An 18321-nucleotide genomic window follows, 5' to 3' on the forward strand; every position below is an offset into this window, starting at 1 on the left:
CCCCTCCCCCCCCCCGCTCTATAGCCATTAGAAAGTGCAAATACATTTCAGCAAATGTTAAATAAACAGCCAGATTACTTCTTCACACTCCTGCAACCACTTTGGTTTCAAGTGAACCATAATCTCTGGCATTACAGACTCAGCGGATATAGCTATGTGTTAATCTTTGTCAGGAATAATATCCACCAGCGGGCAAATAATGGTTTCCAAAAGCTTTGTAATGATGTCTGTGTTTATTCCGTTAATGTTAAAGAATGCTTCCTGAACTCGTGGTAAATCTTGCCCATCCAAGTGCAACAATGAATAATTTTGCAAAATGGAACAAGGTGTGGTAATTATTACCAATACGCAAAACTTGCTCATTGAGGTAACTGTTAATCTTGGACAAATGTAGACAGAGCATGCCAGTGTTTTTTCAGTGACACTCCAATTGCCATATTGCCCAACCCAAAAAAAAAAAAAAAAGAAAAACGACCATGTCGGAGCGTGTACTAAATAACGTTAATATAAAACTTTTGAAGTGGGTTTACTGTGGTTACTGTGCATACTGAATGACTGTATGTCTGCCAGTGCAGCCTCAATCTCCCTTTTACAGCCATCCACAATATTTAAAATGTAATATCTGAAAATTTAAGGTAGCTGTCAGTGGAGTTGTGAGCTATACCCCTTCAATTCTTTCGCATTTTGTTATTTCTCAGCGTTATGTTAAAATAAAAACAGAAAATCTTTTTTTCCCTCATCGGTCTGCACTCAATATCCCATAATGACAAAGCAAAAACACAATTTCAGAATTTTATGCAAATTTCTTAAAAAGCAATTACTGAAATATCACATTGACATAAGTATTCAGACCATTTACTCAGTAATTAGTTGAGTACTTTTGGCAGCGATTACAGCCCTGAGTGTTAGGCTGTCAGGCGCTGTCAGGCTGGATGGGGACAGTTGCTGGACAACCATTTTCAGGTCTCTTCAGTGATTTTCAATTGCGTTAAAGACAGGGCTCTGGCTCTCATAGACTTGTCACTGAGCCACCTCTGTGTTGTCTTGGCTGTTTTCATTGTCCTGATGGAAGGTGAACGTTCAGCCCAGTCTGAGGTCCTGAGAGCTCCAGACAAGGTTTTCATTCAGGATATCACTGTACTTCTCTCCGTTCAGCCGTCCCTCAACCCCTTACCAGCCTCCTGTTTCTGCTTCTGAAAAACATCCCCATAGCATGACGCTGCCATATTTCACTGTCGGGATGGCGACTGTGCTCTTGGGAACCTTCAATGGAGCAGAAGTGTTTTTTTAGCCTTCCCCAGATCTTCCTCGACACAATCCTGTCTCTGAGCTCTGCAGGCACTTCCTTTCTCCTCATGTCTTGGTTTTTGCTCTGATATGCATCGTCAGCTGTGAGACCTTATATAGACAAGTGTGTGCCTTTCCAACTCATGTCCAATCAGCAGAATTTACCACAGGTGGACTCCAATCAAGGTGTAGAAATATCTCAAAGATGATCAAGAGAAATGGCACCTGAGCTGAAATGCTAGTGTCATAACAAAGGGTCTGAATACTTACGTCAAAGCCATATTTCAGTCACTTTGTCATTATGAAGTATTGAGTGTAAAGTGATGAATGAAAAGTGAAAAAATGCTTTTAAATGATTTTAACATACGGCTGTAACATAACAAAATGTGAAATAACTGAAGGTCTCTGAATACTTTCTGAATGCACTATATATGAACAGCAGAGTCGAGGCAGCCCTACACTCCCACTCTGTGGCTTCATGTTGACTGCGGTGGCTCACCCCTGGCTGAAAATTTTGGCCTTTACTTGGCTCAAAGTCTGCGGTCTATGGTGTCCAGGAGCAGTGCTGCCCACCACCGAAACCCAGACTACCTCCCACTTTACAAGCCACTCTGCTGAATGTTCCTCTGAGCTTTTTTCATTCATTCTTTTGACCATTGCCATGGCCATGATGATATTCGAGGAGACAAGCAAAACTGCCTCTGTGCTGTCTGCAATAAAAGAATAATTGATGTCTGTGCACATACTCACACACACTTACAAAGAGAGAGAAAGATTCAGAAGGAGAGAGAGAGAAAGAGAGATGTGATTTTAATCCTCCTCCTTCCAGGCACAGAAGCGTATTGAAAACATGGCTGTAAAAGAAAAAGGTACAAAACCACAGAGGATCCCTTTCAACCGTTGTTTCACTGCAGTGCATGTTCCCAAAAGTAATCCAAAACAGGCTTTCAGTCTTAATTCAAAACAACTTCACAATCATATCCACTGCTGCACAGTAGCACGATTAGCAAGCTACCCGACTACACAGCGCCAAACATAAAAAAAGGCACTGATGTGGGTAAAGCTGCCTGGTGCTACTAAAAAGACACAGATGGGTCCAGGCAAAACACATGGCCTTTATTTCAGTCCTTGAGAGTATTAACTTCAGAGACCACACTGTGTCTGCAATTCCTCTAGTCCAAGTTTTGAAAAAGTTACATCATGTGAAAGAATAAAAAAAGAAGCAATAAGAAACTCACCTTCCCGACACTCTTCTCCCACAAACCCTGGGCAACATCTCCACTCCAGAGCTGTGACCTGCTTGTAGGTAAGCTTGAAGGACGGCCTGATGAGGGTCCTGTAGCTGGAAAAGAACTCGTGGTAACTGACTACAGGGACACACACATGCAGAAACACAAATGCACGGACACATTCAACAGGCAAATATTCAAGCTTTGTTCTCTTTAGTGTTTTTTTTTATGGGATTTCTGCCTTTGTTCGACAGTGAACAGTTGAGTGGGGACTGGAAAATTAGGGGAGGGAAAGAAAACAAAAAAGGTCCCTGGCTGGATTCAAAGTGGGAATGTTGCAGTTACATGTATTTTACTTGAATATTTCCATTTTATACAACTTTAAACTTCTCAGTCACTTAAAGGATTCAGTCCTTTCTATTTCAGAAAGTTAAAATACTTTAAAATACTTAAAAGGGGCTATTTGTAAGTTTTCTCCGCCGCTGAACGTGGTTTCTTGCTGGGAGCGGGTGGTGGTGATTGTGGTTTGACAAGAGCTTCGGCCATAGTTGTCTTTATAATACAAGAGGTTATAATATGCCCTCTGAGCAGCGCTACCTCTTCAGGGCAGACTGGAGGCTGCAGTGAGTCATGAAAGTGACACGGTTAGCTGGTTAGTGTTTTATGACATGATAGAGAGAAGAGTTAATGCTGGAGACATTTCTTCTAGACTGGAAAGTAGCTGTTATTGCTAAACTTACAAAATGGCTCCTTTAAAGTAAGTTTAATTTCATTGTGTTAATACCACAAGTAAAACACTGAATGCAAGACTTTCTTCTTCTACCACTGCTAATTCATTTTCATTAAGGGAAATTGTGTAAACACAGCATGAGAGAGATTGCCAAGGTCCCTCAAATCACTAAATCCGCCCCTGCTACCATGAAGGAAGCCCCATACAGGCTATGAGCAGCAAAACAGTGTTATCCTCGCAGACAAAGGAACGAGGAGACAGGAGAAGACGATATGGCTGATGGGAGTAGCAGTGAGGACTGAGTGGGTACAAATACCTGATGACTTTGGAACAAGGTCCGGGCCATCGGCAGCCCTGAAACACTCTCTGCACCGTGGTTTCTGTCCCATTGTGCACCTGACAGGACACTGTTTTGGAAACAGTGTACTGACACCAGTTCCTAAAACATACACGACATAAATGTCTCTTTTATCATGTATAGCCTACTGTATGAAAGAAACCATGCATAATCACCAATGGAGGTTGTACATGAAGACATGAAGACATTTTTGTTTTTTGTTTTTACAACACCTGCAGTGTAAAGGCGCCTTTTCCAGTTGTGCTCACCTGAGTTGGGTACGAGAGCCGGTACCAGGTGGTCCGGTGCTGCCGCTCTGTTCCGATTTGATGCGCTGCCGCTGCACAGCGATGCCTGGAAAGTGATAAACAAACCCAGTTCCTACCGAAGGACAGACTAAAGTTATCCACATGCACAGCGCGTAGAGGAACGATAAAGCCATCATCTCCTTTTGATTAATCCCTGATAGAGACATCTGCAAATACCGAGGGTTTTCAAGTAAATCCCGAAGTTATAAATTCCTCTTTGACAGATCTACAGTATCTAGAATGAGAAGTGTAGGCTACAGCAAGTCTAAGCAAACCCCAATGCAGCCGTTAACGAGGTGGTCATTTCGTCTTCCCGACGAAATACAGACTGGCCCTCTCAAGAGCTCAAAATGAATGACACACAGCCTCTTCCTATAGAATAATGTGGGTTTCTGACGTTTGACATAGTGTCGAGGACCGAGGAGTCAAATATCCAGTGTGCGTAAAAAGTGCGCTGAGTGTGAGGGCTGGAGACTGAGTGCGTAAAAGCGCATCTGGTCCGAGTCGAAAACCACCAGCATTCAGTCTGCATGGGAGCTATAATGTGAACGAGATGTTCAATGGTGAATTCACAGTTATTGAGCTCCAACGCTCTTATGTAATGCTCTTTATTACCCTCATCGATGCATCAATTAACTACCACCTAGCGACTTATTTTAAGTAGGCTATATTCTTTCAGGCCACACAAACCCGGGGTAACAACTAGAGATATGAACAATGACATTCTGATCTTGGTCTCTGTTAACTTCCATCACTTTGTCAAGTACCAGATTACTGACTAAATTATCCTCTGAGATTCGATTGCCAATAGTTTAGCTACAACTACAGTTAATTATGATGGAAGCAGATTTAAGAATTTTAACGAGACCTTGGTCACCGAAAACTGAAGCCAATAATGCACCGAAAAAAATAAACTGCAAAAAGTTTTAGCGAACAGCATCTGAAAGGATTTTTTCTTCTTTTTTTTGTGCTAGATATCTAAATATATTAGCTAGATATCAGATTATACATGTTGAAGCTCATTTACACCAAAAATGACAAAAAAAATATTGTAGGCTATGTTATTTTATTTAGAATTATAATTTTGACTTAATACTTCACAGACATATTGACATATTACATCAAAAATAACTTCACCTTCAGCCAATTGTCTTTGGTTTATTCTCTCATAGCTTTGATTTCGTGAGGAAGATTTCAGATTTATTATCTCATGCCTTTGACTTTGCAAGTAATGCTCCCTATAGCGCATAAATTTGACTTAGAAAGTGGAATATTGACTTGGGCTGTTAGCTCATAAATTGACTTAAAACCCAATTTTGGTTCATTATCTCATAGTTTTGATTTAGCCTACTAAATCGTATTCTTGACTTCTCATAATTTGCTGAAAGCAAAATTTTGACATATCTTATTATTTGTGATTCACCATGTGTATTAACTGTTGCAATTCGTTAGTTCGTTAATTATTTTTCTTTTAAAACTGACATCCATATACATGCGTGTGCAGACCAAATACAAGTGACTCCAAACTATCATTTTCCTGGTTTTGTTGGTAACCCTCTGACTGGTTCCAGTCACCAGTTTAGACACAACAGCGGGAATAAACTGGACATGTCCTGGTCAGCAGCGCCCCCTGCTGACGCTTTAGGCTCTGTACAGGCTTCAGAAAGAAGGAGACGTGTCCCATTCAGGGTTGCCAGGTTGGACGATTTTCCCGTCGAATGGGGCCACTTTCTCTGGGTGGGTTAAAAAAAATTACCTGGTCCGTTACCTGGTTTAACTGGAGCTACATTTTCTACTAATAGGGCTGTTTCCACATAGTTAGGTTATGTTCCAGAGGTCTTCAAGGTGTAAGGGAGGCGCAGAGGGAGGGAGGTGAGGTAAAGATACTGTGTGAGGTGAAAGGGACAGGTGTATGCAGGTGATCTAAAAGCAACTTAAAGTTAGTTATTGTTATGCTGCTTATCAACGCCTTCAAAAGATGCTGCAACAGCAGTTAAACACAGCTCATGGAAACAAGGCAGGCTAATGTAACACACTTAGACCCCGATTGCAGAAATATGTATAATCTTATTTTCATTATACTCTCTGCTTCTTGTTAAAAAAATTAAATCTGTTTATATGAGTCAAGACCTTTAACAAGACTGTAAATGTCTCATATAGCTGCATCCAAAAACGTTGTAAAAAAAAACATTTAATCAACAGTATTAAAAAATGTAATACTGATAGTGAAAATTAGAAACTGGGCCACTTTTACCACGAGAGGCTGCGCTTCGCTTTATCCGTCAAATCTGGCAACACCACTCACACTCTCAGGCTAGCTTGATCGGGCAGATGGAGGCAGATAGCACCGGGGGCAACATGGGCGACAAAGCAGAAGTGGAAATGGCAGAAAACCCATTTGAACCTTACATTGAATCCATTCGTCAGCAACTGGAGGACCAAGACCCTGTTTTTCTGATCGGAGTTATCGTCGCTTTGGCGGCTGTTGTCATCACCTGTGGTAAGAAGTGGGCGTCAGTGCTGAAGTTAGCATGCTAACGTTAGCTTAGCAGGCTAGGCCCACAGCGTTTAGCTTGGCGTAGATAGCTACGGAGAGCCAGCTTGTTGGAAAGCGGGTTTGTTTTATAAACAGTATTGACATTTGATCTCTACGCTTTGTTTTATATAAAAGTGAGTGATTCACACCCATTAGCTGAGCAAGGAAGAGCAAGGAAGCTAACTGCTAAGATAAAGCAGACAGCTGTCAGTTGCACAGCTTTTCCCGATGTCATTCAAACTTAGTACGTATTGTTTAACAGACAAGTCGATGATAAGTCAGTGACAAACCTCCCTGTTTTCTCTTTTCAGTCTTTCTAAAGTACTTTCTTAGCAGTAAAACTGTCCAGAGCGCCGTGCTGCTGGTTGGACTGTGTGACTCCGGGAAAACGCTTCTCTTTAGCCGGGTGAGTGGGTGCAACTGAAATGAAGTCGCCACGTTGTCTGTCACAGGACTCTCAGCTCTGATGCGTGATTAACCTGCGTTGTTAGTGACTGTGCATTTAATGTATTTGCAGCTGCTGTCAGGAAAGTTCAAGCGGACACAGACCTCCATTACTGACAGCAGTGCTCCGTACAAAGCCAAAAACGACAGGGTGAGTCTACGTTTGCATATCATCCTGCCATGATGAACGTGGTTTACAGTTGTCCCCTCTCCCTCTTGTATTCAGGGCAGCACCTGGACTCTGATAGACCTGCCAGGACATGACAGTCTTCGTCCACAGTACCTGGAGAAGTTCAAGTCTGCAGCCAGGTGAGAACAGGACAACCTGCCTGAATAATAGATGCTCATTTCTAGTGGGGTAAAGTTACCAGTACCTGATAGATATTTCTATATCAAGGCTGGTACTAAGTTGTTTTCATTATCAATCAATCTACCTATTTTTTATGAAACATTAGAAAACAGTGAGATCGTCCATCACGGATTCCTAGTGTCAGAGTATCAGTTCAAAACTCAATAATATTTAATGTAAGGCACAGAAAGGCTGTAACTTCTTACATTTGAGAACCTAGAGCCATCAAACATTTGGTATTTTTGATTAAAAACTACAATTTAACAATTATTGAAGTAGCTGATTAATCGTGTCTCTGTTGATTAACTGTTGCGGCTCAAGTACATATATTTTTATCTTCTCATCCATCTCTTCAGAGCGATCGTGTTTGTAGTGGACAGCGCTATCTTCCAGAAGGAAGTGAGAGATGTGGCAGAATTCTTGTATGTCTTGTTGACGGACACTGTGATCTCCAGAAATGCTCCAGCTCTCCTGATGACATGTAACAAACAAGGTGAAAAAGCTCTTCTACCATCAAAAATTCATTTCAGTCACCTTTGTTTGTCTTTCCCTAAAACTGCTTATTTGCTCATCTATTTACTGATGTCTTCATTCTTTAGATATCACCATGGCAAAATCAGCTAAACTAATTCAGCAGCAACTGGAAAAGGAATTGTAAGTAAAAATTAGCTCTTTTATCGGATACTTATCAACATACTGTACTTTTGGACCATCACCATTCAGTCACGATATACATGTTCAGATTCTATTACAGTTACATTTTAGGCAAATTTCAGTATGATGCAAAACTTCCACACATGTTGTATTGTAATAATCATGTCCTGTTTAATTGTTATCATTTCAGTTGTTATGCTGGTGATTGATCTTTTATCTGTTACCCATTGTTTTGGCAGACCATCTGAGTCGAATTATTTTTTTAAATCTTTTTTCACAGGAACACCTTACGAGTGACTCGCTCAGCAGCCCTCAGCTCTCAGGATGGCTCTGTCGGTGGCAGTCTGTATCTGGGGAAGAAAGGCAAGGACTTTGAGTTCAGCCAACTGCCCATGAAGGTGGAGTTCCTGGAGTGCAGCGCCCGTGGTAGCAAAGGTGAAGATGGAAGTGCAGACATCGAGAACTTGGAGAGCAGCTTGGCTAAACTGTAAAATGACCAACTCAGCATCCTAAAAGGCACAGACCTTGGATCAGATCACCTCAACGTCCACTGTCTCTTCAGTAATCAAAGGAGGGATGACAAATGCATCTCGGTGGAGTATCTACTTGACAGGAGTAACCAGTCCGACACGGTCCTATCTGTTCTGACTGTCAATGTAAAACATACAATGACATTGAAGGTAGAAGAGCATTTGAGACATATTCAATGAAAAAACTCTGAAAAAAAGACTGAAAGCTGTTTGTCAGGTTGCTCTAGTGTTGAGAAATGATCATGCGCTTCTTCAGTGTCCGTCTTACTGTGAACATCACCACCTTGAATTGCTTTATTTGCTCGATTAGAAAATATTTAGCTTTAAGAAATTTGGGAAACTTCATGTGTTGTTTATAATTGCAATTTAAAGAAAAAGTATCATAGGTTATTTCACCATTTTTATTTAAAATGTTTCTCAACTAGTCTGACCTGTGTGCTGCCCTATGAAAACAGGTGTGAATTGCATTTATTCATTCACTTCACAGTCAGCGTTGTGCCTTTTTTCTGGTATTCTTATAGAAAAGTGTTTTGCTTGTTTGCAGAATGACGGTTTGATTGAGTGGAAATATTGTGTGAATACAGTGCATTTGCAATGAATGTATGAATTTATTGTAGTCATACAAGAATGAAATGTTGTTTGTAATTGTGGCTTATTTAAAAAAGAAAAACAAACTGACGATGTGAAATGTCTGATGCCTGATGGCGATTCAAATGAGGTCCAGAGAGTATAAGGAGAAAGGGTTTTGTTTTCAGCAGAAAACACTATACAGTGTGGTAGTGTAAAAGAAATGGTCACATAGATCAGAGTGGGAGGAAATTAAACAGTTAAACGTGTGTTCATCCTGTAATGATCCACAGGCAGCAAAAAGGATTTAATCATTGACATGTACAGACAAAAAATTGCCTAATAACATAATTATAGTGGGGTTAGTAGGGCGTCAGTTCCCAAGATGCTGCTTTACATTCATTTTAAAAACTGTACCACTGTACCCCAGAGGCCGACATCATGTGACAGATCACAGGACTTTATTAAGCAATTAAGAAGTGTGGCTGTGTAATCTGTGCTGTAAACTGTTTTCAAACATCTTTGGAAAGAGCGTTCAGTTTACTCAATGCTTTGCTTTCTGTCTGGCACCTGGTTTGGATTGAGATGTATTTATCTATAAAAGAGCAGCGGACTCACTTAGACATGAAATGCTCATTTCTGTTGTCTAATGTGGTAGTATCACAGATGTAACATGTACAAAAATGTAATTAATCCAATGCCAGAGCAAAATATATTTCAGAGGACATTTTTTTAATAGGACAACACAGACACTAAACCAAAGCCAACTTAGCCAAATCCAATTAGTGAAGCCTGCATTAAATGAAACCTCCAAAAACAATTACACATTTAGTTTGTTAAATATTGTGTGAAAGCTCATAGAAATCCCTTTATGTGAGGCTTGATTGCTGCTGTAAAGATCTACGTAAGATCAGACGTCACAGTAAGAAGACATGCTGTTTAGACCAAACGTCCAGGGGCCGTACATGCAAAAACAAATCTTATTGAAAAAATGGGTTATGCTGCCAGTTCCTTACAGAAACAAACACAGGATTGTATTCTCTGAAGAATTTTTAAAAATGCAATAAAACTAAAAGTAAAGAAAGTCAAACTAAGGGTCTCCTATGACCAAAACAAAAGATTTTAAGAGCAGACAGTGAAGTGACTATAGTTGAGACAGAGGGTAGACAGTCAGACTACAGCTCTGATCAGCTACTACCACACAGTGTTCTCCTTTCAGCACAGCAGGGCACAGCCAGTTCACCTTGTCCCCATGACTGATGCTCAGTTTGGGTCCAGACTTCTCCTCCGTCACGTCCTCTGCAGCTACAGCTGCTGCTGCAGCTTCACCCTCCACTTCGGCTTCTTCCTTCTCTCCTTCATCCTTTTGTGGGGTCTTTGCTTTATCCTGGGATTGTTCTTTCCTCTTCGTCTTGCCCTTGCCCTTCCTGCGTGGAGCTGCTGTCACTCTGGTTTTGGCTTTTGCGTCTGGAGCCACCACTGGGTGCTTACTGAGGTCCCACAGGGCTACCTGGCCGTCATTCCCCCCGGTGACAAGCCAGTATGGGTGGGAAAGGAAGCTAACAAAGTGGGCTTGTGAGGCTCCCTGACTGTGGGCTTTGACTGCTCCCTGCTGTTCCAGTTTAGAACCAGTGCCAATCCGCATCAGATGCACCCGCCCGTCTTCTGCTGCACAACCCAAAATGTTTCCACAACTCGCCACAGAAACACAGTGAGCTAGTGGCGGGTTGAAAAGCTGACCAGGGCGCTGCTGATGGTCACCTTCATCCTCTGCTACATCCTGAAGATTCAGTGTCCAAAGCGGGCGAGTCTTCTGCAGACCCCACAGCATCACCTGAAGCAAGAAAAGGTCAAACAAATTAGAGAGAAATGCCATCAAATTTAGTCTCGGATGATATGAAAAAACATACATACGGTGAACGGTCTTATGTCTCCTCTCTCTCACCTGCATATCCAGTCCAGCAGACACCAGGTTGTTGGGTCTGTGAGGCCTGAAAGCCACAGAGGAGCAGATGTTAGTGTGTCTGTGAAGAGTCCTACATACTTTTCCCCCAGGAAGCTCCAGCACCCGCACTGCCCCAGAGTCATCAGCCACTGCCAGGGCTGAACCTGTCTCATTCAATGCTAAAGCATTGATCTCCTCCTCTCCTGCACCCTGAAACTCCTCCATGGGTCCCTTCAGGTTCCTGGGGTCGAGTACACTTACTGTGTCTCCATGTGACACATATAGGTGGCCCGGAGCTGCAGGTGAAAACACAACACTTGTGCTGTCCTCTTCCCCGGGAAGGGTGAGTCTGCCTATGATGGTTCCTTCTTGGCTCCAAACCGTCACCTCTCCACCCTCAGAGCCTGAAGCGAGGAGACTCTCAGGGCCCAGAGAAGCTCCAACACACAGGATGGATGTGGAGTGGCCCTCAGACCACTGCCTGGCCATGGTGACCCTGCAAAACATATCAATAACTTATTACTAGAGAAACTAGAATCACCTCTTAGCGGTTGTATGTCTCCGCCACTCAGACTAGTTTCAGGTTTTATCCCTGTTTATCCAGAACTATATAAAATATTAACCATTTTTGTGAAATATTGTCATATTTGCTGTGTGAATTCTTAAGGTTAAGGTTAAGAACATGTTTTGTGCAGTCACAGTGACCTTGACCTTTGACCACCAAAATCTAATCAGTTTATCTTCGAGTCCAAGTGAACATTTGTGTCAAGTTTGAAGAAATTCCCTCAAGTCTTTACTACAATACTGCATTCACGAGGATGGGACTGATGAACCCGCAAAAATAATGCCTGTTCTGGTTCATTATGTCTCACTAGCTACAAACCAACCAATCAATCAAAAAAGGGCTACAAACCAATCAGTATAGAGCTACAAATCAACCAATCAGAATAGCACTACCCACCAACCAATCAGAATAGAGCTGTAAATCAACTAATCAGAATACGGCTACATATCAACTGATCTGAATAGCACTACAAACCAACCAATGAATCAGAATACAATTACAAGTAAACTAACCAATCAGAATACGACCACAACTAATCAATTAGAATATGACTACAAACCAACCAATTAGATTACAAAGAGTAATGTAGGTCATACTTGGCTAGTCAGACTGACTGACAAAGTAAGGACAGCAACATGTATAACCATAAATCATGTTTTTCTTTAGAGAACAACTTCTGGCAGCAAGACAAGTTAAAATATATATAAATGTTTAACAAAAGTGCTTTAATGTGTGGTTTTCTGATGGTTTCTGCGTCTTTTAATGGAAACTGACTCGCATACAAAGAGAGGAGCACTCAGTTTGGTTACGTTTTAATTACCAAGTATCCAGGAGTTTGTATTTTAAGAAGAAAACAGATATGAAACCAGATTAAACCAGATAGTATGTGCTCTGGCTCTGCTGACTCGTTAGCCTAAAATCTAATATGAACTTCATGTTCAGCTGAAGGTCTGGCTGCAGTAACAAACATGTTGTTGTCAATGTGCAGATTACAATAATCTATGACATGACGGTGCTGTGACATTGTCGATAACGCCAGGACTAGAGAATTACAGTACCTTAGCGAGTGCAGTCAAAACTCCAGGCTGCCATGTGCGACTGAGTCGCTATTTGATTATGTCACAACAGGGAGGCAAACACTCGGCCCTGAGTACTGCCTTTCAGGCAGTGGTGATGGCAGCCATAAAAATTGTCGCGTCAAATAGCTCATTTTTATTTTCTGAACTATTGATACAGCTCCATTGTATATTTTAATGTGTAAAACTTGAAATACTTAACTGGTAAAAGGTTGTTCCCTTTTTGTACAAAGTTGGCGCGAACTGCTGCCTGGAAGGTTAGTTCAGGGTATTGTTTTACTCTCTATTTGGCAAATGGGCAAAACTGATATTCCCGTGTTTTACTCTCTTTTAAACCTTTAATTTCACTGATTTACTATGCTCCGTGTGATATATCTCTACAACAATACTGAGCCGCTCAGAAGTCGTGAAACAGAAATACAGAATATACGCATAAACACATACTCCATACATCCATATATAATTTGTGTTCACAGATTAGGAACCTCTTCACCTTCACCTGCATCACCTTCTGATCACCATTCATAATGGGTTTACAAAATGCTCTTTAATTCATTAGGGAGACCTTGTTTGTTTATTTTATAGAAAGCAGCCACAGCACATCCACTTATAAACTGCTTTATTAACATTTGATATTTTTGCATTCTGTACTTTAAATACTAATATCTTGCATGGGTGTGCCCTGTTTAAATAAAATGTTTTGGTAATAATGTGGCTTTGCAGTATGACATCAAATGGTGGAGTTTCTCAATTTCTAATGAGCCATTAGTAAAAGTTTGTTAGTCACTTACAATTATAAATGTTAATATATTGAGTCTACTATTACAACTACTATTCAACTTTGAGATGTTAAAAATATTGGCATATGTATTTTCTTAAAGAACGACTCAAAACCATTAAATGATCAAAATAGTTGCTTTTCAATAGAGTAAGTTATCCAGCAGTCCATTGGAGGGGTTTCCCTAATGAATTCAAGAGCCAAAAAGACAAAAGTGCAATGCTGGAGGAGGATTTTCTACAACCTGGTAACTCAAAATGATTGTCTTGCAGTATATGAACAAATAAATAGTGAAATAGAAGCGAGCTGCAGAAGTAGTGTGCTTTACACTGAAAGCAACACAGTATCAGTTCCTACACATTCTGCAGAAAATGAAAAGGAAAACCACAGAGGACACAGAGGAGGCAGAGCATCAAATCATTGTTCAGCATGGCCCCACTCGGCCTTCATTTCCACAATGGCTGCTCTGCGCTGATTCATCCAAAGCTGTAGATCTGATGAGTGCGGTCCATTTCTGGGTCAGTGAGCAGCATGCCATGCTGCTGCACTGAATAGGGGACGGAGAGGAGAGGCCATCGTTTTCAGACCCTCACCCGAAAACACACACAAACCAACTACACCCCCCCCCCCCCAACACACACATTACACTGTCAACCCAACATTCAAGTGCTGACACATACAGTATATCCCCACAAAGCAGCAGCAGTTCACAGAGCATAGCGAGTGTAAGTATTTGCCTTTTTCTGTTCATAACCTGTGCACAATTTCCTCTTCATAATGTCGTTATAGTGAGAAGTTCCTCTTGCTCTGTGCTAACTTATTGTGATGCTGAAGTTGCTAAAACATATAAGAGGGAATTTGTGAGTAGTTCTGACAGTTTGTGCTCTATTTAAAACCAGGCTTCTTGTCAGTTATACAACTCCTCCCAGATGCATTTCTTTATTCAGCCTTTAAATCCGGCTTGTTAGAGTTGTAATGTCTGATGTATGAGGTAAGTGGCATCTTTTGTAGAGTTAGATTCAAATTGTGCTTAAATTAAAGATGTAATAAGTGAAGCTTAAATTTTTTTTAAATATGGAACTCAACTAGAAATTTCCTTGTTTTATCCTAATGAATCTGATGTTCAACAGCTTGAACAGGGTCTCCAGTATCAGGGGGAAGAAGTGCATTAACATTGCTGCAATGGTTGAGATGGCAAACAGAATTGACATTAGTAACAGATGAACTAGCTTAGTCTGAAATTGGACTTTTTCCAGACACTGTTTAGTGAGATGAAGACTCAGTTGGCTTCCTCATATGAACACCCGCTTATTGTTTCAAGACAGGATTGAAGAATTGCGAACCTGTCCTTTAAGATAATCCTTTAATCCAATAAAGGTAGTTCTGATCCTGACTTTTCTTTTCAGAGGACTTGGAGGTACCCAGAAATATTCACACACCAGAGAGAATGAGGTCACCCTATTTCCCAGCGAGGTCGGTGCTTTTTCATAAAGAGCCAAACGGAGTGACGTACAGAGTCCCAGCACTGCTCTACTTGTCACACTCCAGGTCCTTTCTGGCCTTCTGTGAGGAGAGACTCAGCCCATCTGACTCTCAGGCTCACCTGCTGGTCATGAGGAAAGGCACGTTCTACAGAAACTATGTAGAGGTCAGTGTTGTTCACTGGGTCTGACGGCCGTAGAGCCCTGTAGATTGAAGACATGTACTCGTTATTGTAATTAATTAAAAGTAAAAGTGCTTGTTTAAAAATCTAGTTCAACTATGAAGGAGTACCTTTGAAATGTACAGCTCAACATTTAAATTTCTGACCTAAAAGGTGTCAAACAAGTACATATTCACAGAGCAGGTCAATTAGAGTAACCAGCTTTTTTGGGGGCTTATAGTGGAACACATGTTAGCTTATAATACCAAAGCACAGTCATGTTGCAAAGGTTACAGTCTTGACCTTCAGATACTCAGGAGACAGACTAAATAAAAAGCCAGTGAAGGGACCTTGAGTTATGTGTAAATACATGTTTTGTAATTTGGGTGGAACAGCCAAGTCTTGCTCGTAGCTTTGTTTTTTGTTTGTCTCTTTCTATTCATTCCTAAATCATTTCATTGTATCTGTTCTACTGCTATCTACTATGTCTTCCTTTCTAATCTCCGTTCCTTCTCCCTTGTGCTGCTCCAGTGGGAGGACATGCGTGTCCTGGGCACTGCTTTCCTGACAGGCCACCGGTCCATGAACCCGTGCCCGGTGTATGACGAGTTCACAGGCACCCTGTTCTTGTTCTTCATCGCTGTTCTGGGCCACACCTCGGAGTCCTATCAGCTGGTGACGGGCAAGAACGTGACCCGACTCTGCTACATCTGCAGCACAGACGACGGAGACACCTGGACTGCTGTCACCGATCTTACTAAGAGAGTCATAGGAGACACTATTAAAGGTCAGAGAATTCATAAAGGGAAAATCCAACCTAAAACACACTTCCACTGTGTTACTGAGTTTCCACTGAGACTTAGAAAACAGTCTTATTAAGATGAAAATCAGAGCACCAGGATGTGAAATTGTGACACTTTTTGATTAAGATATTACACCCAGATATAATTTGAGTGAGTACTGTAAACCTGAAAATACCCCTTCATGCTTATGCTACCCTGGGAGTCCTAAACATAGGAGTCATAACACGGATTATGAGAGAATGGGCACCCAGCCCTTCCTATATGGGACCCCCAGACTGTAAGAGACACAAATGACAGTTGGAGTCACAGGTGTGTCGTTTGTCGTCTCTTTGTAGCTGCCTGATCTCTCGGGCCCCCAGGCTTGTGCCTGGTAGGACTGTTCTTTAATCCATCCACGGACACTCACAAGATGAATCTAAGGGGTCGCCAGATGTTTACAAAACAAAACAAACAAAATCCTTCCACACAAAATTCATTTGAATTTTTTCCTAATTTTTTATCTATGAATTTCTGAACAGCTTTACGCCTTCATACTTCTATAATATTATGTGATAACTAAACCTGGTAAAGTTAAGTATCCTGTATCGATGCTGTTTTTCTGTTGAGTTAATCAGTGCCATTCATGTGTATCATGTGAATGTGCCACAAAATTTTTGTATCTCCCTTTTTCTTCCCTCCTTGAAGAATGGGCCACCTTCGCTCTCGGTCCGGGCCATGGTATCCAGCTGAAGTCAGGTCGCCTGCTCATTCCCGCCTACGCTTACCACATCGAGTGCAAAGAGTGCTTCGGACACCTCTGCCAGACCATTCCCCACGCCTTCTGCTTTCACAGTGACACCCATGGGAGAACTTGGCGATTCGGGGAGGCGGTGCCGGGCCCAGAGAGTGTGGAGTGTCAGATGGTGTCTGTGGATGAAGAGGATGGGACTAATGTGTTGTACTGCAATGCCCGCAGCCCTCTCGGCTACAGGGTGCAGGCCCTCAGTCTGGATGATGGAGCTGTGTTTCAGGAGGGGCAGCTGGTGCAGCGGCTGGTGGAGCCTCGAAATGGTTGTCATGGTAGCACTGTTGGATTTCCTGCCCCATTACATCTATGCCAAAGTCTTAACCATCACTTACACCAACCTATACACCGCTCCAGACACAGGACGTCCTGCATGACTCACTCTAATCACACCACCTCTCCCTCTCCAAACATCACTTCTGCTTCCACCAGCCCTTTGTCACCCAATCACAGTGCCCCTCCAGATTTCCTCACCCCCACCTGGGTAGTGTACTCCCACCCAACATGGACAACTGCACGCAGGGATCTGGGCGTATTCCTCAGCTTATTTCCCCGTGACCCAGACAGCTGGCGCGGCCCCTGGGTGATCTACGAGGGCCCCAGCGCCTACTCTGACCTGGCCTATCTGGAGCTGCCTCCCTCACCTGGGGCACCACCCGCCGTGGCCTTCGCCTGCCTGTTCGAGTGTGGTACTAAAACAGCCTACGATGAAATCTGCTTCAGCATCTTCACCCTGTACGAACTCATTGATAATCTGCCTCGAGATGTGCAGCTGGGAAATGACGGCGACGAGTGTGAAAGACAGCAGAGACAGGAATCTGACGCAGGTCGGTGTAGTGGACATGATGCTCAAAGAACACCAATTCTCCAACAGGTGCCTCACGTGAAGAAGAGGAGAAAGAAGAGCAAGTTGACTGAGATGTGCTCTGTGTCTTAAAAGCTTGTAATAGAGTTATAGTTTCTTCCAATAATTGCCTTATATACACCGCATCCACCATGTATTACAGAATATCATAGAATATTTACAAGAGAGATTGTTCTTATGAGTAATGTAGGTTTTGTAGTGTTACTCAGCTGATTTCAGTTGCATTAACTGCAACCAAATCAGACTCAGAAGTGATGGAAAAGCCTTGTACATATTTGAGGTTTTTGTTTTTTGCTGATCATCTGTCCATTATGATTTGATAGAACACATGAGGAGTCATTAAAATTTTCCAAACCCTTAATTTTTTTTCTCCATTATTGGTAGTATTTTGTAAGTAATTCTGGTTAAAGCTGAAATCATTATTAGATTAATCAAATATTTGATCGACAGAAAAATAATTCAGTTTCTCCAGTGTGAGGATTTGCTGCTTTTGAACCGAGTATCTCTGTGCTTCGGACTGTTGGTCAGACCAATCGCAACATTTGAACGCACGACTTTAGACTGAGGAATTGTGATCGTGAAAATAATACGCCACATTCATCAGTAGTGAAAGAATCATTAACTGCAGCCCTAATGATGATTCAAACTGGAGCCAAACAAAGCAATTTAATAGGAAAACAAGAAACTAATCACACTATCAGAAGCAGATTTATGCCCGTGAATTACCAGGTTTGGGAGTCAGTTGCTGCTTTGCAAAACATGGAGGAACATCCAACATATTTCTGAAAGACAGACATCCACTTGATCGGCCATTTTAAGAATTCCCAGAGCTTCTTCTCCAATTTCCTCTTCCTCTTTCATTGGTTATCAAGATAACTTAGCCAGTGTCTCT

General features: G+C 41.8%; 4 protein-coding genes across 6 annotated transcripts in view; 2 read left to right on the plus strand and 2 right to left on the minus strand.

Annotated features, from left to right (window-relative positions):
• The window catches only part of col26a1 (collagen, type XXVI, alpha 1), a 25040-nt gene extending 20661 nt beyond the window's left edge, over positions 1-4379 (minus strand). For 2 of the 3 annotated variants that reach the window (XM_023405029.2, XM_023405027.2), the window contains exons 1-3: positions 3853-4378; positions 3563-3685; positions 2526-2629 (exon numbers count right to left, since the gene is read on the minus strand). In XM_023405029.2, the coding sequence (XP_023260797.1) occupies positions 2526-2629; positions 3563-3685; positions 3853-4058 (433 nt within the window). In that variant the 5' untranslated portion in view covers positions 4059-4378. Of the gene's footprint in view, positions 1-2525; positions 2630-3562; positions 3686-3852 lie in introns of all 3 variants that reach the window. The other variant, XM_023405028.2, reaches the window with a different exon arrangement.
• A 1808-nt stretch (positions 4380-6187) lies between these two features.
• Positions 6188-9049, plus strand: srprb (SRP receptor subunit beta). The gene is made up of 7 exons (XM_023405017.2): positions 6188-6391; positions 6739-6833; positions 6945-7022; positions 7098-7180; positions 7577-7713; positions 7820-7874; positions 8155-9049. The coding sequence occupies exons 1-7, from the start codon at positions 6223-6225 to the stop codon at positions 8363-8365; spliced, it is 828 nt and encodes a 275-aa protein (XP_023260785.1). The 5' UTR covers positions 6188-6222; the 3' UTR covers positions 8366-9049.
• A 193-nt stretch (positions 9050-9242) lies between these two features.
• wdr53 (WD repeat domain 53) lies at positions 9243-12611 on the minus strand. Its single transcript, XM_023405013.2, has 3 exons — positions 12540-12611; positions 10917-11412; positions 9243-10805 (listed from the first exon to the last, which is right to left on the minus strand). Exons 2-3 carry the CDS (start codon positions 11403-11405, stop codon positions 10116-10118), a joined length of 1179 nt encoding a protein of 392 aa, XP_023260781.1. The 5' UTR covers positions 11406-11412; positions 12540-12611; the 3' UTR covers positions 9243-10115.
• A 2064-nt stretch (positions 12612-14675) lies between these two features.
• neu4 (sialidase 4) lies at positions 14676-17671 on the plus strand. Its single transcript, XM_023405012.2, has 3 exons — positions 14676-14983; positions 15509-15764; positions 16465-17671. Exons 1-3 carry the CDS (start codon positions 14783-14785, stop codon positions 17499-17501), a joined length of 1494 nt encoding a protein of 497 aa, XP_023260780.1. The 5' UTR covers positions 14676-14782; the 3' UTR covers positions 17502-17671.
• Positions 17672-18321: the final 650 nt, after the last annotated feature.

The sequence above is a fragment of the Seriola lalandi genome, unplaced genomic scaffold, assembly GCF_002814215.2.
Source record: "Seriola lalandi dorsalis isolate HSWRI2012SDOR001 ecotype SW California unplaced genomic scaffold, Sedor1 jcf7180002054259, whole genome shotgun sequence".
Classification (NCBI taxonomy): domain Eukaryota; kingdom Metazoa; phylum Chordata; class Actinopteri; order Carangiformes; family Carangidae; genus Seriola; species Seriola lalandi.

Coding starts and splice junctions, on each gene's coding strand:
- srprb (XM_023405017.2), top strand. CDS start 6,223: ATGGAGGCAGATAGCACCGGGGGCAACATGGGCGACAAAGCAGAAGTG. Junction 7,181..7,576: donor AAGTTCAAGTCTGCAGCCAG/GTGAGAACAGGA, acceptor CCATCTCTTCAG/AGCGATCGTGTTTGTAGTGG. Junction 7,875..8,154: donor CAGCAACTGGAAAAGGAATT/GTAAGTAAAAAT, acceptor CTTTTTTCACAG/GAACACCTTACGAGTGACTC.
- wdr53 (XM_023405013.2), bottom strand. CDS start 11,405: ATGGCCAGGCAGTGGTCTGAGGGCCACTCCACATCCATCCTGTGTGTT. Junction 10,806..10,916: donor CTGCTGGACTGGATATGCAG/GTGAGAGAGAGG, acceptor TTCTTGCTTCAG/GTGATGCTGTGGGGTCTGCA.
- neu4 (XM_023405012.2), top strand. CDS start 14,783: ATGAGGTCACCCTATTTCCCAGCGAGGTCGGTGCTTTTTCATAAAGAG. Junction 14,984..15,508: donor TCTACAGAAACTATGTAGAG/GTCAGTGTTGTT, acceptor GTGCTGCTCCAG/TGGGAGGACATGCGTGTCCT. Junction 15,765..16,464: donor CATAGGAGACACTATTAAAG/GTCAGAGAATTC, acceptor CCCTCCTTGAAG/AATGGGCCACCTTCGCTCTC.